General features: G+C 54.9%; 1 protein-coding gene across 2 annotated transcripts; it reads left to right on the forward strand.

Annotated features, from left to right (window-relative positions):
* On the forward strand, positions 1-23,315 carry Padi4 (peptidyl arginine deiminase 4). Of its 2 annotated transcripts, XM_063235605.1 has the most exons (17): positions 36-155; positions 2,188-2,366; positions 8,243-8,423; positions 9,149-9,215; positions 10,385-10,452; positions 11,553-11,679; positions 12,404-12,529; positions 13,434-13,612; positions 13,743-13,846; positions 14,247-14,358; positions 15,375-15,482; positions 18,148-18,302; positions 19,222-19,366; positions 19,544-19,646; positions 21,227-21,297; positions 21,499-21,639; positions 22,921-23,315. In XM_063235605.1, the coding sequence occupies exons 3-17, from the start codon at positions 8,388-8,390 to the stop codon at positions 23,152-23,154; spliced, it is 1,776 nt and encodes a 591-aa protein (XP_063091675.1). In that variant the 5' UTR covers positions 36-155; positions 2,188-2,366; positions 8,243-8,387; the 3' UTR covers positions 23,155-23,315. The 2 variants fall into 2 exon arrangements, with proteins under 2 accessions (XP_063091674.1, XP_063091675.1); XM_063235604.1 differs by lacking the exon at positions 2,188-2,366 and having other exon boundaries at positions 1-155.
* The last annotated feature ends 1,699 nt before the right edge of the window (positions 23,316-25,014 follow it).

Genomic DNA, 25,014 nt, shown 5'->3' on the forward strand with positions numbered 1-25,014 from the left:
TCACGGCTCTGACCCGCACTCGTTATAAAGGAGCAGCCCCGGGGGTTGCTGCAGCGGCCCAGGATGGCCCAGGGGACAGTGATCCGTGTGGCCCCCGAGCAGCCCACCCGTGCCGTGTGTGTGCTGGGCACCACCGCTCAGCTCGATGTCTGCAGGTGAGAGGGGAGCCCCGGGTGTCGGGGGCAGGGTGTGTAAGAACACCAGCCGGTCCTGCCAGCCCTCCAGCCCCAGCGGCCTCTGGCCCTGACTCCAGCCTCTGCCAGCCAAACCTGAGAGAGGCCAGAGTCACGGCAGCGAGGTCTCTGTGCATACGGGGACGGCTTCCCGGGACCTTGATCCAAATGAATTATTATGGGGCGATCAGAGAGCCCAGAGAAGGTCAGAGACTTGGCTGTGGTCACACAGCAAGGTCTGCGGCCCACACCTGATTCACCAGGAGATGTGCGGAGCGCACCGCTTCCTGAGGATGTGTGACAGTGTGGGGATGGTGGGACAAGCTACTGCATCAGAGAGACAGAGGAAGGTGCCCCTGGCCTGCTGCTGGAGTGGCCTCAGTTTCCTCTGCTGTGCAGTGGGGACACTGCCTGCTTCACGGAGTGGTCACAGATGAAACGTGATAGCTACTCTCTCTCTCTCTCTCATTTATTCATTCAACAAACGACAGTAAGGACCTAATGTGCTTCAAGCTCTGGACCACACGAGATGGTTGAGGAAGCCCTCGGGGTATGCAGGGCGCCCTTATCACTGTCACCCTCAGTGGTAGCAGAGGCAGACTAGGTTGGGCATCCATGGTCCTAGAACGGTGCCAACAGGAGTCTGAACCCAGCAGCCAGGGTGTAGGTGGCTTCCCAGGCCACGGACGGAAGACAGAAGGCTGAAAGTCAGGGACAGAGAAGAAAGCCGGGCCCTGCCAGAGCCCCAGACCCCTCAGAAGGGTGGCAGTGGGCGTGGGGGACGTGAAGGGTTAGCCGTCCAGCCGTGCTCCAGGGGCGGGTCAAGGTCTCCCGACCTCTTGTAGGTGGGGAGCTGGCCGGGCAGGGCCAAGAGGAAGGTGCCCCAGAAGGGATGGGGCCTCCCGAGTCCACGGGAGCCTCAAAAGCCTCCATTTCTCCTCCTTCAGACACTGAGCCCCATCTTTCTGTCCCCCAACTGCCGCTCCTAAAGATGGCTAAAATGACGTCATCTCTCTGCGTGGACAAGGCAGGCAGTGCCTTTATTCCCATTTTACAGAAGGGAAAACTGAATCATGAAGGGTTAAGTAGTAACTGCTCCTCCCCCAGCTGAGGGAGCCAGGGCTCAACCCAGGCAGCTGGCATCAGCCCCTCCCGTCCGCATCGGGCCCCCACCAGCCCTCCGCGTCACTGAAAGACAAGGTCTGCACGGAGCAGGTGGCGAGCGCCTAGGCGGGAGCTGCTCACAGAAGTCACTTTGCTTCACCCTGAGTTCCAAAAGTGCTTTTCCCGCAGCAGGAAGCACCCCGAGGGTGCGGGCATCCGGCTGCAATCCGAGCACCTCTCAGGCTGTCAGTGCCGGGCAGAGGCGAGAGATCGCCAGACCCGGTACCCGGCACCACGCCCTTCCCACCGATGTTTTTCTTGGTTTTGTCTTTTGTGGATTTTTTTCCTATTTTTTGAGTCAGGCTGATCTCAAACTCAGGTCGATACTCCTGCCTCAACTTTCTGAGTGCTGGAATTACAGGTGTGCACCGCCACGACCAGCCTTACTGACGTTCAGTATTCACAGAAATCTGTAAGGTACGGGCTGGGGATTTAGCTCAGTGGCTCAAGCACTTGCCTGGTAAGCACGAGGTCCTGAGTTTAATCCCTGGTACAAGAAAGAAAGAAAGAAAGAAAGAAAGAAAGAAAGAAAGAAAGCAAGCTGTATGATAAACACTCCCATTGTGCCTATTCTAGAGACAGGTAAACTGAGGGCTTGGAGTAAAATGCCGAAATCCCATACAGATGGCTCCTGGTTTCTCACACACACACACACACACACACACACACACACACACACGCCTGCCTCCAAGTGCTAGTGGGATGGCTGAGCCAAGACTGCTCCTGGTGGCAGAGTCAGCAGGTTCCTTAGGACTAGAAAGGCCCATGACGGGACAGAAGAGGCAGTGCAAACCTCTGAGGATGCCTGACTCTGAAGGTGCCACTGATGGGTGGCTCTTTTCTCCCAAAGGTCTCTTCAACAACAAATCACTTGGAATGATGGCAGGGCGCATGGAATGTCTGTTAGTGACTCTAAACCTCAGTTTACCCATCTGTAAAATGGGTAAATGAGCACCTGCCTGTTGGGTTGTGGCAAGGACTAATTCACACGAGGCACATTGAGGGCCTGGCAGCGGGGACCCCGTTCCCGTAAGTAGGATGTGCACCTTCTTTTCCTCCAAACTATATAACTGCATGTATATTTAAGTGTATAAGATAGAAAATGATATCACAGAGTTTTATTGGATCAATGAACAGAACTGTTTGCAGTATCATTGATGGAATGTCCACTTTACAAGCTTTAATTTTGTGACTTGAACAATTATTTCTAAGATGACAATATGTAATCCATTAACTAGTGATTTCCTACTGTTCATTTTTTTTTCTGTAAATCTGTATAACTTGTACCCTTTCCCTGCTTTTTTTTTTTTTCTTTTCTCCTTAAATAAAATTAAAAAAAAAAAAAAAAAAAAAAAAAAAAAAAAAAGTAGGATGTGCACCTCTGCGTGTGGCAGTGTCACAGACGCTGAGCACAGTCCTGGTGCTGTTGCTCCTCGGTGAGGAGACAGGAGACAAGGCAGCTTTGGGGCCAGGCCATCACCGGGACTCACGTTCTCAGGGCCAGCTCTGCACAGGGGACTGGAGTCAGGGAAGACTCAGCTCCGGGTTGTCCCGTGGTGATGCTCAGTCACACACACAGTGCGGAGGCCCGGGCACTGGGAGCTGAGAACGTCTGGGAAACATTGAAAAGAAAGAGCGCAAACCCTGGAGATGAGCCCCGCGGTGCTGCTTCTCAGGCAGTCCGGCTGCTCCCAGCCTCGGTTTCCCCATCTGGCAGCAACGGCAGCTGTGACAGGTGGCGGGCTGGGTATTGCCTCCCACCATGCTTTGATACACTGTCCTGTTGTACCAGATGCACCGAGATCCTGTCCTGTCCATCCCTCTGGCCACGGCGCAGGCCCACGGCAGCCCGACGCATGAGCCTTCAGGCTTCAGTGCAGAAACGGGCCTTGTGTGGTCGGCCTCGGCCAGGCAGGTGGACTGCGAGGGAGCCTGAGGCTTACGGATTTAGGGCACTGCAAACCAGGAGCTGGGCCCTAAGTCCCCGCAACAGCTTGGCGTATCCACCCTTGTCCCCAGCACAAGGTCTGGCACAGGTGACGTGGGCATGCGTATCGGTTAGCTGAATGAATCGCTGTGTGTGATACAGGCGGGCTGTGCCTGGCACATAGTAGGTAACGGAAGTGTTTGTTGAGTGAACAAAAGAAAGCTGAGCTCAGGGAAAGCCTTATTCATCTGTGTGCCTCCCCACAGCACATGGCACCGACAAGGCGCTCAGTGTCCTGTAATCCCCTTACAGAAATGAAAACTGGGCTCCCACGAGCTTGTTTCCCACTCAGCGGCTCCTCCCACAGCTCTGGCACTTGTGTCCCCACCCTTGGTGGCCTCATAGCCCTCGGGGCTGCACCTGTTCCCTGGGCCTGGTGCCTCCCTGGCTGTCATCCTGCCCCCTCTTCCTGTTATCTTGGTGAAGTGAGATGCTGGGCATAAAGAGCTGGGCACAGAAGCACCATCAGCAAACAGCAGTGTGTACTCCAGACTCCAGCCTCAGTTTATCCTCCTGTGAAGTGGGCTGACCAAATTCATGCCTTACAGCACTGTCCTGGTGCTATAAAGGCAGGGTGGGCTGGGAAAGGTTGGTCAGTGCAGGCCCGGCAGTGGACACAGCCACGCTATTTGGACCATCACTCCAGATGACAGAAAGTTTGTCTGCATTTTGCTTGTGCCCAGGGATTTTGCCTGAGACTGAAATTAAAGATGATGGGTTAATGAACCTGGCAGAAGAAACTTTAAGGCCGTCTAATGTTGAGGCACTGGCATGGCTACTGTTGGGAGGGGTTGGCCATATTTATGTTGAGAATCAAAAGCAAAGAGCCTAACAAAATAATTTGAAACATTTTGAGTGTGGCCAGAAAGAAAGCTCCAGGAAAGCTGTAGACTGCAAAGATAGATCAGAGGAGATATCCTTTGCTGAGAAGGATAGCAGAATAGGAAATATGGCCTGGGGACATCAGCAGGACTCCACCCTGTGCAGCCTCAAAATTGCAAACATGAAAGACTTTTCTTTGAGAAGGGAGCCCCAGAGCACCATGTTCCAGAATGGAGGGGGCTTAGGGAAATTGTTCCTTAGGATTTGACTCATAGGCACTGAGTTCCTACCACCGAGAGAGATGGAAGCCTGGTTACTGCCCCAGCAGGCACAGGACCTTGGCATCATCCATGTGGCACTGGCTTTTGGTGCATGCACGATGCAAGAGTTGTGGGGTCAGAAGGTGTCCACCCAGCTTTAGAAGCGGGCATGAGAAGGCAGGGTGTGAAACTATGAACCCAAAGGTGCAGTGGAGACCTCAGAAGGCTGGAGAAGCCAGTCCTTTGTATCCCCGTTTGTAACTTTTGGAATGGAAATGCCTGAATCATTGAATGTTGGAGTGTTTAACTTTCATCTGTAGAGGGGCTCACAGCTAAGAGCTGGCTTTACATATTAGAGGAAACTTTGGGCTTTCCAGCGATGCTGAAACTTGAGGACTTTGGTAGCCCTTAGAGGTTGACTAAATGCCTTTTACGTAAAGGGATGTGCATGAGTCTTGGGGGGACCGGGGGACAATGCTATGGCTTGTGACTGGATGTCACCCCAAGCCTTGTGTGGTCATAGGTGGGGGACTTTTGTCGAGGTGGGAGGATCTAGAGTGTGTGGTGCTGGGATTGATTCTTGGTGCAAGGCCAGCTCGAGGGCAACAGCATTGTGGGTGTGAGTGCTGCCCACCCTGAGTGGCTGGATAAGAGACACCGTGAAGGGCCCTTGCTTATTGCTTTTCCTGTTTATCTGCCACCATGACCCACTTCTCTGCAATGCCCCTCTGCAAGCCACCCCGCCTTGGAGCCAGTCGATTCTAGACTGAAACCTCTACAAACTGTGAGCTGCATAAACTATTTCCCCCCTTTCTCTTGGCGTGTCTGGCATTTTGTTTTAACAATGAGAAAAGTAACTGGGACACACGCTTTCCTGTACGTCCCTAATTCTGTATCATGAATACACAGAGCTTTGACGACACAGACAAAAACCCAGTTGATTACAAAAATAAAAACAGGAAACATAATCCTAATCTCTCTGTGTCTCATGAAGTGAGTTCTGCCTTTCTAAGGAGTCTCCCACACGCTGTGTGATTCAACTATGATATTTTTTTGTTTCAGTTTGTAGTTTTTCTTTTCAAGATAGTCTCTCTGTGTACTTCAGGCTGACCTTGAACCCACTAGATAGCTCAGGTTGGCCTTGAATTCGTGGTGCTCCTCCTGCCTCAACCTCCCGAGTGTGAGGATTACATGCATGCACCACCGTGCCCAGCTCTGCTGGTTTCTCAGCCTCTCCTCTGTCTGTAGAACTGTTCCGCTCACCAGGACACAAAGGACTCCTCCACGCTGTCCTGAACATGTCTCTTGATGCACATGTGGCAAAAAATCTCCAAAATGTTGGTCGGGGAGCGGAATTGCTGGGTTAGGATTGGCTAATGTTTGGCTTTACAAGAAAACACTAAGTTGATTTACAAAAAGGTTTACATCACACCCTGTGAACAGTGCAGTAGAGTATCTGCCGACCCACGTAGTCTAGGACATCATTTTTTACCAATCAAGTATGTGTAAGATCCTGTCTCATTCCAGCCGCAGCTCTTCACGGGATTAGCAACCGTGTTTATGTTTCCATTTCTCTAAATTCCCATTTGTCTTTTGCCTATTTTTGGCTACAGGGCTTAAATTCTTTAAATATTCTAGATGCTAAGCCTTTGTTGGTTTTACTTTGTGGATACTCTTTCCTTAGATCGTGCTTGTCTTTTATGCTAAATTTTCATCCAATTGAACTTACCAATATTTTCCCTCATGCTTATTTGTTTTGATATCTTGTTTCAGAAGGCGCTTACAGATGTATGTTCCTAAATCTTCTTTTAAAATACTCAATGTTCTGCTGGGTACGTTATGATTTTCTCCGCCTGGAACTCAATTTTTCTATATGGCGTGAGGCTGGGATCGATTTAATTCTTGCATTATTTGTTCGGTTTATTTCCCACATGAATGAACTATGAATCTGGCGCCATTTATGATGTAACCTCCACGGTTCCCGTTCTCTACGAGGCCACTTTCATGGATCAAGTAGGGTCTCTCTTAAGTAGCCTCCTCCCTGTGCCTTGGCCTGGATCATCATACCCAGTGGTGTAGTTTCAAATTTTGCTGTCTTTTGCTTCTTTCCTTAGAAGGTACTTGAACTATCTCAGCCCTTGATTTTCCACATAAGTTTTAAAATCAATTTGTCAAGTTCAGTAAGAATCTCTGCAACCCCAAGGAATACATAAGTCCTTCAAATATTTTGACTCTCATCAACCTCCTGCCAATTTAAATCCTGCCCCTTTTCATCCCACAAATTTGATGTTTTTTAGGACTTTGTTTCTTTGTACCTAGATGACGTTTGTTTAGATTTACGAAGAGATTTACCATTTTCCTTGTTCACCGTTCTTTCCTGTACCATCCTCTGGCCTTGACGACCTTCTCCCAAAACTACACCTTCAGAAATTGCTGTGGTCAAAGTCTGTTGATTTTTAAATATCAACTTTATTCACCTGAAAATGTCTTTACTAAAAGATGGGGGGCTGAAGCAGGGAGATCACCTGAGCTCAGGAGCTCAAGACCAGTCTGGGAAATACAGCAAGACCCTGTCTAAAAATAATATGAGAAGAATACACAATTCTAAGTTAACTGTCACTTTCTCAAAATTCTATGAAGACTTATTCAATTGTTCCCTAGATTTCACTGCTACTGTTGACAATCTGCTGTCAATCTATATAGATCTCGTTCTGAGCGATCCGGCTGCTCTTCCTGAATGACTTTGAGACCTTATCTTTGAGATACGAGTGTGCCACGGTTATGTTATTAGATGCATACCACTTGAGACTATCTTTCAGCTGATTTGAGTCTTGTATCCTTAGGCTGTGATCTTCTCTGCTGATGACTATGTGGGTGTTATGGTTTGTGTTTAGATGTCCCCCCAAAGTCTCACGCAGTCTCCTGGGAGCTTCCAGAATTTGTGATTGATTCACGGTCCAGCGCTGGGATAAAGGAGTGGACAGGAGAAGCCTACATACACATGAGGCAGAAAGAGTCCTCTCCGCACAGTTCCCTTTTTGTTTATGTTACTTTTTCTGTTTTTCTGCCACCGTGAACTGTCGTCCTCTGCCATGAGCCGCTCTGCCTTGGACCCAGAAGATTACGGACTGAAACCTCCACAGACTTTGAGCTAAATAAACGTTTCCTTCCTTCATTTAGACATTAAGTATTTTGTCTCAGCAATGAGAGAAAAGTAACCAAGATGGCGGGTTATGACTAATAATCTATTTTGTCTGATATTAAAATGCTCACCCGATTCTCCTGGCTCATCTTTGGCTGTTATTCAGTTTGCCATGCTGCATGTATCTGGGTACTCATGCTGGCGGTGTGTGTGTGTGTGTGTGTGCACGTGCATGCACACGCATGCACGTGTGCACACAAAGAGAAACCTGATCCTTGGAGATTCCTCTTATTCTTATAAGCTTGTCAATGCTTTGAAAAATATATTTTACCTGTGACCCAAATATTCTATAAGAAGATCCTCAAGAATATTTGGTCAGCCACAATTTCCAAAGCAGAAGTTTGTGTGTTTTTTCGTATGTACACAACCCTGTATGTGCACGCTGATGTGTTTCAAACCTCTGGGTGTGTACACTGCTCTATGCATACATGACAGTGTGTGTTTGGTGTCTTCTAAGGACTTGCGCTCATCAGGTTCCTCGTCACCTCCTGACAACCTCACTGTACTTTTGTGGACAAAGCAAGCTCTGGTTGCTGCTGGGCTTAGAGCTGGGGAGAGAGGGATCCTGGGGAAAGCCGCCTTAGGCCAAGCCCCTCCTCACTGGGTCTCTCTGGCCCCCTCTGCCTTTCCACAGCTCTGCCCCCGAGGACTGCACGTCCTTCAGCATCCGTGCCCCCCCAGGAGTGGTAGTGGATGTCACCAACAGCACTCCAGCCAAGAAGAATCCCACAGGGTCCTCCAAATGGCCCCTAGACCCTAAGCTGGAGGTGACCCTGAGGATGAACGCTGTCAGCAGTAGCCTAGGTGACCAGAAGGTGAGTGTGGCAGCCGTGGAATGAAAGTGTGCCAGCCCATCAGCCAGCCAGCCAGCAGCCACACCCGTGCCGGCACAGTGCTGGCCCCACAGAGCCTTCTTCCCTCTGGAAAAGCTCCCGATGGCTTCTCGAACCCAAGGGTCCCACAGACAGTAACTCAGGGCTGGAGTTTCTGGGACCAGGGTCTTGACTCCACCCATTCAGTCCGTGTTCTCCTGGGTGGGCAGGGCTGCAGGGCCTGAGCCCTGCGAGTGGCACAAAGTTGGCACAGGCCCTCTGCCACTGAGTGCACCTCCTAGCCTTTCTTGGAGGCTAGGTGTTTGCAAAGGGCGCTGGTGTTTGCAAATCTTAGCGGCACCTTCCGGAAGCACCGGGGCTTCCTGTTTCACAGTGCCCGGGGGTGACTTGAGGTCTTTCCTCCAACCCTTCTGCTTGATGGAGCCTGAACTGTGGCTCCTAACAGCACTGCTCCCCCCTCACCATCTCCATCTACCGACCCTCTGCTCCCCACTCCCAAATCTACTCAAGTGGTACTCTGCAAACCTTCCCCGGCCCTTTTTCCCAGGCAGGGCAAGTCCCTCCGTTTCTGGGCTCCCATGGGACCTTCTTTTATGACACAGTAGTCATCAGCACTCAGCTCAGCTGAGCTGGCAGACAGCGGGAGTCCAGTCAGTGTTTGCTGAATGACTAAGAGAAGTCACTTATGCTCTACTGCTATCTTGCAGGTTCAAATTTCATACTGTGGACCTAAGAGCCCTGCAGTGCAGGCCATGCTGTACCTCACAGGTGTGGGTAAGTGCTGCACTCTCCAGCTGGGGGTGAGGGGACTTGGATTATCGCATCTTCGTTTATTTCTCAAGTCCAGCAATCCCTTTATACTCATATGCTCATATTTATTTAATATTCTTCTTCAAATATAACTCACCGGGGTCCAGGAGTTGGAGACCAGCCTCGGTTACATTGCAAGACTTGATCCCTTAAAAATAATTTTTAAAGAACTGGATGTGGTGGTGCGCACTGCAATCCCCACACTTGAGAGGCTGAAGCAGGAGGATCAAAATGCAAGGCCAGCCTGGCCACATCGTGTGACAGTCTCAGAAATCAAGACAACAGCAAGGACAAAACCCATTTTTAAATTGGCTTCATCTTAAGCAACGTCATGCTGTTTTTGTTTAAGTGTGCATTAAGCATGCTAATAACCTGGAACTTCTAGGTTTTGTTTTAATAACAAGTCCTGTTCAGGAACATACATTTAAATAATAGTAAAGTATTACTAATGTGACTTTGTGCCAGGTCACATTAGTTTGGACAGCAATCCTGAGAATTTGGTGCTGTTATTATCCCATTTTCCAGATGAGGCAGTTGAGGTGCAAGAGATAGCCTCACCCAAGGTCGCACAGCTAGTTAGTGAAGCAGTGCAGAGGTCCCAGCCACCGTGGACTCTGCTGCCCATCCCTGCACTACTGTGTGGGTGGCTGCTCCTAAATCAGGCCAGTCCTCTCAGGACAGGGGTCCTTGTACCACCAGTAGAATGAGCATGGTCAGAGGTTCCCACAGCCTGGGCACTGGGCTGCGATTTGTCCCCCACGTAGACACACACAGGTAAGTAAGAGTGGGTGCAGGAGGTGTAACCACTCCAGTGACTGGGGACCTGGCAAGATGTCCTTGCAGGGCTTCCTGTGGACCCTTTATGGGGGTGGTGGGAATTCTTCTGGAATCCTACTTTAACTGGGGTGATCAGACCCTCAAGTCTTGTGGGCACCCCAGCCATGGCCCCCTGAAGCACAGGAAATGTCAGGAGCTCGCTGAACTGCAGCCAGACTTCTGTCCCCTCTGAAAAAGGCGAGACTCTTCCGCTCGGCGTGGGCCTTCTCCTGCAGAGACTTGGTCCCCTTTGACCAGGCTGAATGCCTCCACCCCGTGCCCTCACCAACGCTCCCCTCTTATTTATGGAATTTCAGAAATCTCCCTGCTGGCAGATGTCACCCGCTCTGGCAAAGTGAAGCCAACCAGATCCATGAAGGACCAGGTACCCGCTCCGCCTTGACCAGCATCCAAAGACTCCCTTTGCCCTGCTGGGTTCTCCTGCCGCGCCCCCTGGTGGACATGGGGCCAACGGCAGGCCATCTCACGTTTCCCATGCTGACCGTCAACAGTTCGGGAAGAGAGAGAATATTTTAGTTTCTACCCTATATATCCCATGTCCTTTACAAGCCCGTAATTGTCACTGATTGTGGCCTCAGAATCTCTAGAATATATACTGGGTCACCCAGTTAAATGCACCCTAGAGAAAGTATTTGGATCTTGGGTTGGCATCTCCCAAACCAGGTGTAGTGATGCACACACCTGTTATCCCAGCGCTTGGGAGGCTGAAGCAGGAGGATCACGAATTGGATGCCAGGCTCAACTTTATAAGAAGAGCTTGTCTCAAAAAAAAGAAAGGAAGGGAAGGAAAAGGAAAAAAGCCAATCAGAAGCGCAGGAAGGAGCTGGGCTATAGCTCAGTGGCAGAGTGTTTGCCTAGATGACCGTGACCCTGGGATCCATCCTCAGTACCACAAAATAAAAACAAACAAACAAACAAAAAACAAGCAAGCCATTTTTTCCACTTTTTATTTTGAGACAGGCCCTCACTAAGTTAGTTGTCTGGCTGGGTTCCCTCTTGAGATCCTCCTGCCTCAGCTGCATGCCAACAAAAAGTTTTTAGTGTGGGACCCAATGACTACCCCACAGCCGCTCCCCGGAGCAAACACTGTCCTGTAAAGGAGGCATCATCACTTTTAGGTCCCCACAGGGTGGGGTCACTTAATTTACTTTCATCTTTGGGCAGAGACTGGCTCAGAACAGCAACCACCCTGAGGGACGGTAATTAAGGGTTCACAGACTGTCACAGCTTCATTATTTTGTGAGTCCAACCTTTTTTTAAGGCTGTTAAAATCCAGTTTACTGCCTTCTGGGCTCCTACTTTTAAATGGAAGAATTCCATTTGAGCAGAATCTGCTGATGACTATCGGAAACTCACTCTCGGAACCTGATCCCTGGTGTGGGCACAGGATGGTGCGGCACAGAGGTTTGGGGTGACAGAGGTGGAGGGGTCCACCCCAGTCCTGAGCGGGCTCCTCTCCTCCAGGCTTTGCAGAGCAGCTGGACCTGGGGCCCCTCCGGACAGGGCGCCATCCTGCTGGTGAACTGTGACAGGGACAATCCCAAGTCCTCCAGCATGGACTATGAGGACGAGGAGGTGTTTGACAGAAAAGGTAAAAATCCTCCGCTGGGTGACGGGGCTGGCTTCCTTTCTCCACAGCCTTTTTTTGTCCACGGGGCCGGAGCTCGGGGACAGCCCTCGGAAGCTGGGCTACTGAGTGTGTGGTCTCCTCAGGTTGAAATGGACAGTGGTCCCTGCCCAAGGTCACCCGGTAGCTGACGAGCAGAGCCCCACACTGAGTCCCTGCCGCCCCCTGCCCAACCTGAATGTCTGCAGTTGGCTCAGACCTGGGGCCCAAAAGCAATCCTGTCCCAGTCACTCCTGGACCCCTGAGCCCTGACGAACTCATTTGCCCCTTCAGTCCTTTGACTAATGGCTGGGGAAGCCACGGCCGGGCACAGAGAAGTTAAGCAACTCATTCCAGGTCACACAGCTAACAAGTAGCAGACTCTGGATTTGCACCCAGCCACGCTGACACCGGACCCACCTGCCCTGGAGGGGGCGCTAAGGGGCAGTGGCCAGGGTCTTCCTGGGGCAGCTCGGGCCATGCACAGAGGGGATCGGGTGCCTGCCATGTGCTGTCACTGTCCCAGGGCCTGGGGACACAGCAGCCAACAGAACACTCAGTCCCTGCTCCACTGAGGGAACCAGAGACTTCAGAATGGAAACGCTGTTTACCTTCGAAGAAACTCGACTGGCTGTGGGATGGCAGGTGCGGAATGGCCGGACCGCACCAGGAGGGGAGACTGGCCGGTGACTCGGGGGTCTTATTCCAGACCTGCAGGACATGTCGCTCATGACCCTGAGCACGAAGACCCCCAAAGACTTCTTCACCAAGCACCGGCTGCTGCTGCACGTGGCCAGGTCGGAGATGGACAGAGTGAGGGTCTTCCAGGCCATGCGTGAGTGTCCCTGCCTCTGCGCTGCCTCCCCCTGCGCCCCGCAGACTCCCCTGTGTGGCACAACTCCCAAGGGGCTGCCAGGTGCTGGGCTCTAAAGCCAGGGACAAGGCTGTGAGCCAGGCGGCGGCTCTGTGCGTGCCCTTCTAGACGAGGCCGCGGGCTCTCTGTCCAGGGAAGGAAACCATGGCTGTGACACTGACCCTGCCCTGTCCCTTGTACCTCACTGGGCTGGGAAGGACGTCTGGCGGATACTAAGCAGAGCACTTAGGGTCTGGCACGAGATGCAGCAGGAGAGGGACCGCATGCAGGGAGGGTGCCAGGTGGCTTCCCCTGGAGGTACCATCTGAGCAGAGGATGGGCAGAGACAACCACAGGACACCGCAGGGAAGGGCACGCAGGAGGCAGGAACAGCATGCAAAGGCCCGGAGATGCTGCCTCCTCCAGGAAGGCCCCCAGGGTTCCTTCCATCACAGTGCTTAGAGATGGCTAAACTGCAATAACCTTTCTCCTCCCTGGGTGAGGACAGGGAGACAGTGACTCTGTCACCTTAGTGGCCCCCTGTGCCAACCCTCAGGATCACCTTAGATCTGGATAGCGTAGTTGTCCAAGAAAGAATGAGTGGGTGAGCGACGGGTGGACTCCTGTGACGTGCCCCCCAGCCAGGGAGCAGCCACGGGAGGTGCCATGGGGTGGGTGGGGGCACCAGGGAGAGGGGACCAGGGGGAGAGCTTGGGGGCAGAGTGCTTGTAAGTGTGTGAGAGGTTCTGGGTCCCCAGCACCCCAAGGATGGAGGAAGAGGAAGAGCAGGAGGAGGAGGAGGGGAAGGGAAGGGGAGAAAAAGGCCACTGAGCAGAAAGGAGGTCTCAGGAGGGACACAGACCTGAGCCTGCCCGCCTCTGTCTAGGGGACGAGCTGCCCTGTAAATACAAGGCGGTCCTGGGGCCCCAGCAGCCGTGCCACCCCCTGGCCCTCCCCGGCGGCCAGAGCAGCACAGACTTCTACGTGGAGGGGCTCGCTTTCCCGGACGCTGACTTTCCGGGGCTCATTTCCCTCGGTGTCTCCCTGCTGGACACCTCCAACCGGGTAGGTCAAGCGGGGGTGGCGACACCTCCAACCGGGTAGGTCAAGCGGGGGTGGCGGCCTGGCTAGGGGGGTGCGGAGCCCCCCAGGATGTGGCAGGGAGTGACAGCCCTGCTCTCCCCTGCCCCTGCAGGAGCTCCCCGAGGCCCTGGTTTTCCAGGACAGCGTGACCTTCCGCGTGGCCCCCTGGATCATGACCCCCAACACCCAGCCCCCCCTGCAGGTGTACGTGTGCAGGTGAGGGCCCTGGCACAGCCCGCTCCATGACGCAGTCTTGCCCTGAGCTACTGGCAGCTTCTGGCGGGCTGGGGACCATGAAAGGTCAGGGTCTGGGCAACTCCCTGATTAGCACACCCCGACCCGAATTAGAAATAAAAACAGCTGGGGAGGTCGTTCAGGGCGCAGGTTCAACCCGACCGTCTCAGGAGGCAGGAGCCTGGGCAGTGGCCGCCTCGGTGTCCTGCCCGGGTGCATCGCTGAGGGGGCTCCACGACATGAATCCTGCCAAGAACAGACACACAGGACAAAGCAGCAGCCCCTGCCCAGGCCACAGCGTCTCAGGGGCCCCCGTGTCACCGGCCCCAGTGCCCTGCCTGTCTGTACTGAGGATCCCAGGCCACTGCTCTGCTCTCCCTAGTTTTTTTGGAAATGAAGACTTCGTGAAGTCGGTGACTGCCCTGGCCAAGAAGGCCAAGTGCAGGGTGACCATCTGCCCGCAGGAGGAGAATCAGGACGACCAGTGGATGCAAGTGTGTGGCCCCGCCTGGTGGACAGGGAGAGGGGACCCCTCAGTGTCCTTGCCCAAGGTGGCTCAGGCCACCAATTCACTGACTTTCGTCACAGGCACCTGTGACTCCATCCCACGAGCCTCCCTGGTGAAGCCCGGTGGAAAGTACCCCCCCTTCCCGGCTCACCCCGCCTGACCATGCCGCACCCCCATTCCAACACTTTTTGTGGCTCCCACCCCCCTCAGCTGCTTCCAGGGTCCGCTCCACCGGACCACCTCCCTCCGCTGGCACCACCATGTTGCCATCCTGTCCCTGGCCCTACTGAGCCCCAGCCCCTCCCTGCCCTGCCCTGGCCCCTCTGCCCTCCAAGACGTCTCCGAGGCTCCCACCCCCACTACCCCTCCTGCTGCCCGCCATGGGGTTCTGTGGTGCCTGCAGTGGGGACACCCCCCTCCTCCTGGTCCCCTAAACCCCTTCCTCTCTGTCTCCCTTTGAGATGCTGGGCTGAACCATGGCCTGCTCATGGACCCTCTGCCACCTGGGAGCCGGGAAGCAGAGGCACACAGTTCCTCCTGTCAGGGACTAATGACAGGGACTGGGCCCGGACCAGCCTGGCACAAGCCCCTGGAGGCCTCATTCCCTGAGGGCGAGGCCTGGCCTTCCTGCCTTCGCAGGGCAGGACGGGGCTCAGTTGCCCTCCCAGTGGGGGCCTTCTCCACCCTCCCAGCACTCTGGGTGCCCCCCGGGGATCCCCAACCCTGACCCCCACCTCCTGACACCAGATGCTCACTCCAGGGTCCTTAGGACAGAGCTGTCCTGTCCACTGTGGTCCCCGAAGAGCCCGGGGTGCCAAAAGGGTGTGGTTTCCCCGCACCTGGTGCACAGGACAGTTACAGGACAAACGCTCTGCTCCTTAGAGCCCTTCTCTGGGGTCACACGTGTCACGGGGGTTTGCTCCTGACGTGGCAGTCCCACGCCTGTCGGGGTGCCTCCACCCCAGCAGCGCAGGACTGAGCCCCACCCTCCCCCCTGCGCAGGACGAGATGGAGATCGGCTACGTCCAGGCGCCGCACAGGACGATGCCCGTGGTGTTCGACTCCCCGAGGAACCGGGGCCTGAAGGACTTCCCCTCCAAATGCGTCCTGGTACAGCGCGGGTGGCGTGGCCCTTTCCTGTCCACCTGGGTCCCAGGCCGCGGGGCTCTGAGGGCGGAACTCGGGCCCAGCAGATCCCACGGGTGGGGCCGGTACTGGCTCGGTCAGATAAGATCGGGCTCTCCCTGCCCCCAGCACTTGCACCAGGGGCTCCGGTGACCCAGGTTACCCGGGGCTGCTGGGTCCATGTCCATTTCTTAGAAGGGGCTTTATCAGTTGAAGTGTCCACGTGGCAGGAGTGGCCCTGGTGAGTCACACTTGACTAAGCTGGCAGGTTGATGCAGATTCAGCACAGAGCAATCCTGACACTGCTACTACTAATAATGGGTGCACTTACTGGGCATGCCTTTCGGGCCAGTCATGCTGCCCAGCTCCTTACATGCACTGACTCATTTAATTCCAAGATGTTTTATGGAGATGCTATCAGTCAGCCCATTTTGCAGATGAAGAAACCGAGGCTTCAGAGTACAGATGTCAGAGTTCAAACCAGGCCAGTGTGGAGCAAACCCTTCTCCACCCAGCTGTTCTGCTTTCCTAGGAAGATCCATGCTGGCACACCGAGCCCTGGCACCCAGAGAAAGCCAAGGACGGAGAGTGATGTGCAAGGGTTGCCAAGATGAGCGGCTTCCGGGGTGGCATCCTGCGCCCCAGGGAAGAGGAGGCGGCCTTGCCCACGCCAGAGGCTCCGGGAGGCTTCAGCTTGCTCAGCTGCTGGCCTTACTTCCGCCCAGCCCTGGCCCACCGGCAGTGGAGTTACAGGATGCGGAGATTTTGGTGGATTCTTCGGCCGGGTGCACCCCATTTTGGGAGTACTGGGGTCAATCATCAACCAGCACTGTGACTTGTCCTTGATCTCCGGTTCCAGTCCTGTCTTGTTTGGTGGCTGTGATACTCCACGTGACAAAAGCCAGGTTCTTCAGGGTCACCCTGCTGGACAGATGGACCCTCAGCACACGCACCCCACCCTCCCTGCGGACAGCCATGAAATAAAGGAGCTACAGCAGTGCCCGGGGACACCTGAAGCATTTGGCCCGAGTCATTCAGAGTTAAAAGGATACAGAGCAAAACTTGTCACGAGGGCTCTCATGCATGTCGCCTGCTTCTCCAGCATCATCATGGGCCACTCGCCCTGTCCCCTACCTGGCCGCAGCTCCCTGGATGCTTTTCTGTTCTCTTCCCCTTCCCCTCACCTCAGGACCTTTGCACATGCTGTTCCTCCTGCCTGTTTCAAGGCTGGCTGAGGTGCCACCTCCTGGTCTCAGCTTCAACGTCCTCTTCAGCACAACCATCGCCAGCTCCTCCAAGGCACCACTCCAGCCCCCTGGGTGTGTCTTCGAGCATGTCTTCACAAATCACTTCCTTGTTTATTTGATGCTCTGCTGCATGAGGGCAGGCTTGTCACTGTACACCAGGGTCTCGCTGGGGACTAGACACATAGTGGTGTCCTGTCCGCTAAAACAATGGCCCTGAATCCTTCGTCACCACTGTGATTGGGAAACCTCAGCATGACGGAAGCCACTGTCCACTTCAACAAAATTAAAGTCAGCTCCCTCCAGATGGCTGCAAAGGCTTGCTGGCCTCTGTGAGGCCATCTGTACAGAGCAAGACAAACCTAAGGTGGCATCCAGGCCATGTGAATGGGGGTCACTGCCCCAACTCCCAAAGGGGAGGCCAGAGGGAGGGCCGGTCAGCAGTTCCACGTGGGGCTGGCAGGAAGTCCCAGCGGAACCGTGGTTGGCTCACGCGTGGAATTTCACGCGGAGACAGAGGAGAGGAAGGATTGGACCCCAGGAAGGAGCCTCGACAAGGGTACAGGTCTTTGATTTGTAGAAGGTTAGAATTGGGGTGCAGCCTTTCTGGGGGTGACGGTGCCTCGGAGATGTCCCAGCTCTATCCAGAGAACCTGGTGTCCCCTCCCGGGCCAGAGGGACTCTGCCGGTGTGACCAGTTAGGAATGGCAATTGGATGGCCCGCTCCTTTACAGGCAGGGAAAGCAGGGGACAAGGGAGGAGGGGAGCAGCGTGGGCACTGCCCTCGGGGCCCAGGAGGAGGAGCCACACCCGGGCAGCCTCTGGAAGCCGAAACGCACCAAGACACGGATCCTCCTGCAGCACCTCGGAAGGAAGCAGCCTCCCTGCCTTGACTTGAACCCGGCACCGAGAGACCGGCTCGAGCAGCGGCTGGAGAACTGTGTTATTTTAAGCCACAAACTTGATGGCGATTTGCTGCAGCAACCAACACGGGCACAGGCGTGACAGCTGTGTCCCTGCTTCTTTCCTGACCATGCACATGAAGTCGTGCCCATGCCCAGGAGCTCGTTCTAGCCCCAGTCAGCGTGCAGCGTGCTGGGAATGGGAGCTCGGCTGGCACAGCAGGGCTGGGCGCTGTGTCTCCCCTCTCGGAGGGTGGTTTTTTCATGCCCAAAGTGAGACACTTTGAAGACCTGTCACTAAGCCCGAGTGAAGGTCACGAACACTAGGGACACAGCTAATGCCAGTCGCTCTCCTCGCCCGCATCCTCTGACCTCCCCTGCACATCCTGAGAGTGGTGACAGACCCCAGTTCCTTCCCTGGACCAGTCTGCCTCTACACCTGCACCTGCCCTCTCTCCACAGGGATGGGGGGTCTCTATCGCTCCCCAACTTCTTCCACTGCAGGGCCCAAATTTTGGCTACGTGACCCGAGGGCCAGTCACAGGGGCAGTCACCGGGCTGGATTCTTTCGGGAACCTGGAAGTGAGCCCTCCAGTGACCGTCGGGCAGAAGGAGTACCCGCTGGGCAGGATCCTCATGGGGAGCAGCTGCTACCCCAGGTGAGGAGGGGTGGCCCAGACCCAGGAGGCACAGAAAGGCCGGAGCCAGTGGGGGACCTCCCCTACCTCTCCCCAAGCAAGAGGGCTCCATAAACACTGGGCAGCAGGAGAAGAGGCCAGGTTCAGGGCAAAGAGCCCAGGGGACCTAAGTTTAAGTTCTGAGACTGTCACTTACAGTCAGTCATCAGTGAATATTTACTGAGCATCTATTATGTGCTGGGATCTGGGGATGCAGCTGTGAAGTCCCTGCCACTATGCTAGCAGATAATAGAACAGTAAACAAATCAGACCATTTTGAATGGTGAAGAAAACAAAAGGACAGAAGAGGTGTGGGACCTGTATTAGCATGAGCAGAGAAGTCCACTCTGGGAAAAGGCCTTCAACAAGGCCATGTGCAGGGATGTGGCCATGTGCGGTTCTGGCATCTGATAGAGCAGTGCAAAGGTCCTGGGGGCAGTACTGAGTTTAAGAAGACCAGGCTGTTGGGGCAGCCTGAGCAAGAGAAAGAGCAGGGAACTCAATCACAGAGGAACTTTCAGGAGAAAATGCAGGCACAGAGAGGGAAGAAATGTCCGCAAGACAGCTCACATAAGGTCCTCAACTCGGGACACTAACTCAGTCAATTTGAGTCAGCTGAAGGTCTCATGTTTATACTGGCACCCAGGCTGATTCAACAGGCTGTGCTGAGGCCAGGTGCTGGTCCCCTCTGCCTCAGTGACTCTGTGCCTCAGTTTCCCCTCAATGAACTGGAATGACAGTTCCTAAATTTCTCAGATGTGAAGTTATACGAAGGCATTCCGGGCTCCTGCATTCCTTCCCTCGCTGGAGGGGAACCCTGACTCCCTTGCAAACCTCTACCTCCTGGTGGGCCCCCATTGCCCCCCCCCCCCGAATTATACTTCTTTGTGCCTGCTGGCAGCAAGGGGAGCCGGGAGGTGCACCAGGCCCTGCAGGACTTCCTGGCCGCGCAGCGGGTGCAGGCGCCCGTGCGGCTCTACTCGGACTGGCTGTTCGTGGGCCACGTGGACGAGTTCCTGAGCTTCGTGCCAGCGCCGGACCAGAAGGTGTGGTGTGGGGAAGTCATCTGGCCCCCTGGGGTCTCGGGACAGCTCTGCCCTCTGCCTGGGGCCTGACCTTTCCTGCCTGCCTGCTGCTCTCTGGGGATGGGGCTCGAGGGGCAGAGGCCTCTCTTCTGGGGAGCCCCCGGCACAGCCCGCTCTGACCCAGCATTTCCCCTCTAGGGCTTCCGGCTGCTCCTGGCCAGCCCCAGGTGCTGCTATCGGCTGTTCCAGGAGCAGCAGCGGCAGGGCCACGGGGAGGTGCTGCTGTGGGAAGGGCTCCAGAGTAAGTTGGCGACACTGTGCTGTCTGGGCGCCTTGCCTGCCTGCCGTGGGCTTATAGGGGGATGTGGGCGGGGCTGCAGGATGTATGGGAGGAGCTCCAGGAGATGTGGGCGGAGCTGTAGGATGTATGGGAGGAGCTCCAGGAGGTGTGGGCGGAGCTCTAGGGTATATGGGAGGAGCTCCAGGTGTGGGCAGAGCTGTAGGATGTATGGGAGGAGCTCCAGGAGGTGTGGGCGGAGCTGTAGGATGTATGGGAGGAGCTCCAGGAGGTGTGGGCAGAGCTGTAGGATGTATGGGAGGAGCTCCAGGAGGTGTGGGCGGAGCTCTAGGGTATATGGGAGGAGCTCCAGGTGTGGGCAGAGCTGTAGGATGTATGGGAGGAGCTCCAGGAGGTGTGAGCGGAGCTGTAGGATTATGGGAGGAGCTCCAGGAGGTGTGGGTGGAGCTGTAGGATGTATGGGAGGAGCTCCAGGAGGTGTGGGCGGAGCTGTAGGATTATGGGAGGAGCTCCAGGAGGTGTGGGCGGAGCTGTAGGATGTATGGGAGGAGCTCCAGGAGGTGTGGGCGGAGCTCTAGGGTACATGGGAGGAGCTCCAGGTGTGGGCAGAGCTGTAGGATGTATGGGAGGAGCTCCAGGGGGTGTGGGCGGAGCTCTAGGGTACATGGGAGGAGCTCCGGGTGTGGGCGGAGCTGCAAGATGTATGGGAGGAGCCCCAGGAGTTGTGGGCGGAGCTCTAGGATACATGGGAGGAGCTCCAGGTGTGGGCAGAGCTGTAGGATGTATGGGAGGAGCTCCAGGAGGTGTGGGTGGAGCTCTAGGGTACATGGGAGGAGCTCCAGGTGTGGGCAGAGCTGTAGGATGTATGGGAGGAGCTCCAGAAGGTGTGGGTGGAGCTCTAGGGTACATGGGAGGAGCTCCAGGTGTGGGGCGGAGCTGCAGGATGTATGGGAGGAGCTCCAGGAGGTGTGGGCGGAGCTCCTTGGTGAAGGTGTAGGAGGAGCCCAAAAGATGAGCAGCCGCTGGCCAGCCGCGTGGGACAGTGAGGAGAGGGAGGAGACGCTACACACACAGCAGTAAACCTGAAATCTCCAAGGCAGGAAAGCAAGATGCTCTTGAGGTGCTGGGAAAAGCCCCGTGTGGCTGGAGCGTGGGTGAAATACTATTCAGGAGGGCAATGGAGGCCCACCAGGAGGTAGAGGTGAATGAGCCTCTGTGGCTGACCGTTTTCACCTAGCAAGAGGGAGGCGTGACGTGTGTCTCCTCCTGTCAGTTGTCTTCATTGTTTTCTGCTTATTTATGGAGGCAGCCTTGGGCACGCGACCTCCTGTGTGCGAGGCAAGCGCTCTACGGCTGGCTGCACCTCTCCTGAGATTTTCTCCTTTCTAAACTCCATCTTTTGGGAGAGAACAGAACTTTGGGGGCTGGGACAAGATTTTTAAAGAGCTTTTGCTGCACCCACAGCAAACCTGAGCATCAGGGGCTACTACTGCCCCATTTCACAGACAGGGCCACTGAGTCCCCTGTATGGCTCCCAAAGGAGAGGGGGAACTGCTGGATTCGTTTTTGTTTTTCCATGACAGAGAAAAAGGAGCAGAAAATAAAAGACATTCTATCAGACAAGGAATTGAAAGAGCAGAACTCCTATGCGCAGGTACGGAGCCAGGGGTGCTGGAGATGAACGCCCTTGGCAGACCCAAGCCCCTGCCCAGCCTCCTGCCGCTGTGACAGGAGCCCTCATGGGCTGCCATGGAGGGAGAGGCAGAGAGCAGGAGGAATGCCCCTGGGGGTCCCCGAGAGCCCCTGTCTCTGCCTCCCACCTCCTACTTGGTCTGTCCCTTGTCCGCCTCCCCAGAGCTGCATCGACTGGAACCGTGAGGTGCTGAAGCGGGAGCTGGGCCTGGCAGAGGCTGACATCATCGACATCCCGCAACTCTTCAAGCTCTTGAGGGACGCCAGGGGCTGCTTCAAGGCCAAGGCCTTCTTCCCCAACATGGTGAGGAGGTGCAGCCTTCTCCAGCCCTTCGGGATGGCATGAAGCCGGGGCACAGTCAGGAGGAATTCAGAGGGGCCAGGAGGGTCGTATTCAGCTTCTGGGCTGCTCCCGCCCTGCCCGCTGGGAGTCGCGGTCTGTGGGTGACTCTGCTCACAGGTGACGCACAGGGGCAGGGCCCACGTACACGGCACAGCTGGTGAGGGTAGCAGTTTGGAGGTGGCTTCGAAGCCAGCTGCAGGCCCCGAGTGCTAACCATCGTGGCATTGCTGCCCACTGAGGGGCTGGGTGGGCAGAGTGAAGCCACAGATGATGCTCTGAACCGCACTGAGGGCACAGAGGGACCCTTGGGACACTGCCCCACCTGGGCGCTCCAGACACCTCCCGAGGTGGGGCTGGACGCAGGCTTCCGAAGGGTGCACACCTTTGTCGGGAACTCAGCTGTGCTCCCAGGTACTATCATTTCACGGCCTCTGTGGTTTGCTCTACACCTAGTTCTTCTGGGACTGGAGGTTACAGTGCAGGGAGGAGCCAGCAGTCCCCACCCAGCACATTGATTTGCAAACTGGGTTCCCCGGAGTCCTGGGATCCCCAGGCAGTGCCCCACGCCTGGTGGTTTGGGTTATGTTTCCCATACTGGACTTCTGCAGAGGATTTTGTTTAGAAAGAAGCCTTCCTTGACCTGAAGGAACCTGCTCTTAGCTAACTGTAGCAGTGGACATCAGCTCATCTTGCTGATGAGGATCAGAGAGAGACAATGACCTGCTTAAGGTCACACAGCTGTTGAGGAGAGGAGCAAAGGTATAAACTCACACTGGCCTGCAGCCCAGCCCTCACCCTTCTGCTCACCTGGAAAGAGGGTCCTTAATGGGAGTTGTAATATGCAGAACACCCTGTGACACAGGTAGTGTCCATTTCTCATTCAGCAGATATTTAGTAAGCACCTGCTGTGTGCAGACACCATGCTGAGAGGCAGGGACCATGGAGAGCAAGTGGTTGGAGTTTGTGAGCAGCTCTCCAGAGGGAGTGGCATTTGAGCTGGCCCTTACCAGAAGGCGGCAGTCAAGGAGGACATTGTGATGGACCCTCGAGCCCAACAGACTTGAATGAAATCTGAGGATTCCCAGGTGGCCTTGGGTGACCAGTTTTACCTACCCAGCCCTCAGTTTCCTCATATGTACAATGAGGCCATTATTACTGAAGGTCAGAGAAAGGTGGGGTACATGGACAGTGATGCAGGTTGTGCACTGCTGCCTCGGAGCTGAGCCCCCCACTTCTTTGCAGGTGAATATGCTGGTGCTGGGGAAGTACCTGGGCATCCCCAAGCCCTTTGGACCGGTCATCAACGGCCGCTGCTGCCTGGAAGAGAAGGTGTGCTCACTGCTGGAGCCGCTGGGCCTCCACTGCACCTTCATTGATGACTACCACAGTTACCACGTGTACCATGGGGAGGTGCACTGCGGCACCAACGTGCACCGGAAGCCCTTTGCCTTCAAGTGGTGGCACATGGTGCCCTGAGCCACCTGCCCTGGTGGCCTCTCCAGTACCCGAAGTTCCAGGAGGCTCGCTGCCTCCTACTTGGCCCCCCCCTCACCCGCTATGCCCCCCAAACTGGTTCCAGCATCAAAAACAGCCCTGCACTAAGAAGCCGCAATAAAGATGTTTTTTGTCACTTTCTACCTGAGGTCACAAAAGCCGTTCCTGTCATCCATCTAAACTAAACCAAGCTGCCAAGGGCTGGCGCGTAGTTTAGTACAGGACAATGCTCACCCAGCATGCAGGAGGCGATCGGTTACATCCCTAGTACTGAGAAAGTTTCAGGGTTTGGAGCATTTTAGATTTTTTTTAACTAGGGAATGCTTCACTGATAAAATCTGTGCTAACATTCCGAAATCCCAAAAACTCTGAAACCTGAAGAGCTTCGTGGCAAGCATTTTGGATGAAGGTTGCTCAGCCTGAAATCCATCTCTAGGTCAAAGTCACGGGGACAGGACACGGAGTGGTGGGGGTGGGGTTATGGGATGGGTTTGCAGTTTCAGATTTGCAGGATGCAAAGTGCTGGACATGTGATTTGCAATGGTTTGAATTTACCTGACACTATGCAACTATCCACGTGCTGTAAAAAAGCTAAAGGTGATCCATCTTGGTAGTGGCTTTTTGTTTTCTTTTTCTGTTTTTTTAACCAAAATAAAAAATGAAACTTGTATTTAAAAAAATGAAGCCTCTGCCCTGCCCACTAGGAATCCATTATGCCTGAGTTAAAAACAAGGTCTCTGATGAGAATCAGCTGCTCCCTCTAACGTTCACTCGGGTCGGGGTGCACGGGTTTCACGAGGGCCACGAGCCACACACACGTAGGTGTGAGGCCATGGAACAGCCCACGGGCCCCAGCAGAGGAGGCCTGAGGTCCTGCGGAACCCCTGGGCTGCCGAAGGTAGAAAGGAAAGCCTGGGTACAGAGGTTCTGCAATCGTGGGGTGTGCCCCTGCTGTCCGTGCATGGGGAAGCGGCTCTGAGGGGGCCAGGGAGCCCCAAGAGGAAACGCCAGCAGCCCGAAAGAGCATGGGGCCGCGCATGCTCATGACCGTGCCTGCTGCTAATGTAAACCACAGGGAGCCAGGACAGGCAGAATCCCGGGGGCAGCTGACGCTCTCCCCGGGGACCTCGGCCTCAACCCTTTGCAAGCCTAGGGGAGACTTGGGCGGGTTCTGATCATGAGTATGCAAGAAACAAAATTTAGCCCCCAGCCAGTGGTCGGAGGCCAGCCTGCATTGTAGTCCCCATAAAAACACAACAGTCATGGCAAATTAACCTCTCTTTTGTTTCTGTATTTGCCTAATAAACACTTGCTTCTGCCCTGGTCACTGGAACACCAAGCCGCATCCCAGTTCATGAATTGCTACTTGTTCAAATAAACTACATGGTACTGTGCCTCCGGATTTTACACCATCAAGCAAGAACTTGTTCCCCTTATGTCCCCAGAGGCACGGAGGTGTTCCCTGCTGCTGCTGTGACACAGGACCACAAACCAGATGGCTTAAAATCATAGACAAGGATTCTCTCTCAGTGCTGGAAGCCAGGGTCGAGGGCCTGTGAGGCCGCCCTCTCCTCTTCCTCCGGAGCAGAGCAACCAGAGCCTCCTCCTGCTGAGTCTGCCACTTTCAATACAACAGCTCGGGGTCTTTAGGGTCCTCCTGGGCAGCCCCTGCCTCCAAGAGCAGCTAAAGCAGGGCCAGCTGTGTTCACTGCCTAACGCCACCCACCAGAGAGGGGAATGTTTACTACAAATCCTGAGCCTAACAAGCTCAATCAATCTCCACGCCCTGGGTTTATACCGTACAGGTGACCTTAGTAGTGACAGGAAGCAGAAAGCCTGGAG

The sequence above is a fragment of the Cavia porcellus genome, unplaced genomic scaffold, assembly GCF_034190915.1.
Source record: "Cavia porcellus strain 051 isolate PalLab524CR breed Dunkin Hartley unplaced genomic scaffold, mCavPor4.1 scaffold_25, whole genome shotgun sequence".
Lineage (NCBI taxonomy): Eukaryota > Metazoa > Chordata > Mammalia > Rodentia > Caviidae > Cavia > Cavia porcellus.

Bases quoted from the DNA above. Each gene is read 5' to 3' on its own strand.
- Padi4 (XM_063235604.1), top strand. From the start codon at position 64: ATGGCCCAGGGGACAGTGATCCGTGTGGCCCCCGAGCAGCCCACCCGT. The intron at 12,530-13,433 runs GTGAGTGTCCCT...GCCTCTGTCTAG, and splicing joins GAGGGTCTTCCAGGCCATGC to GGGACGAGCTGCCCTGTAAA. The intron at 13,613-13,742 runs GTAGGTCAAGCG...CTGCCCCTGCAG, and splicing joins TGCTGGACACCTCCAACCGG to GAGCTCCCCGAGGCCCTGGT.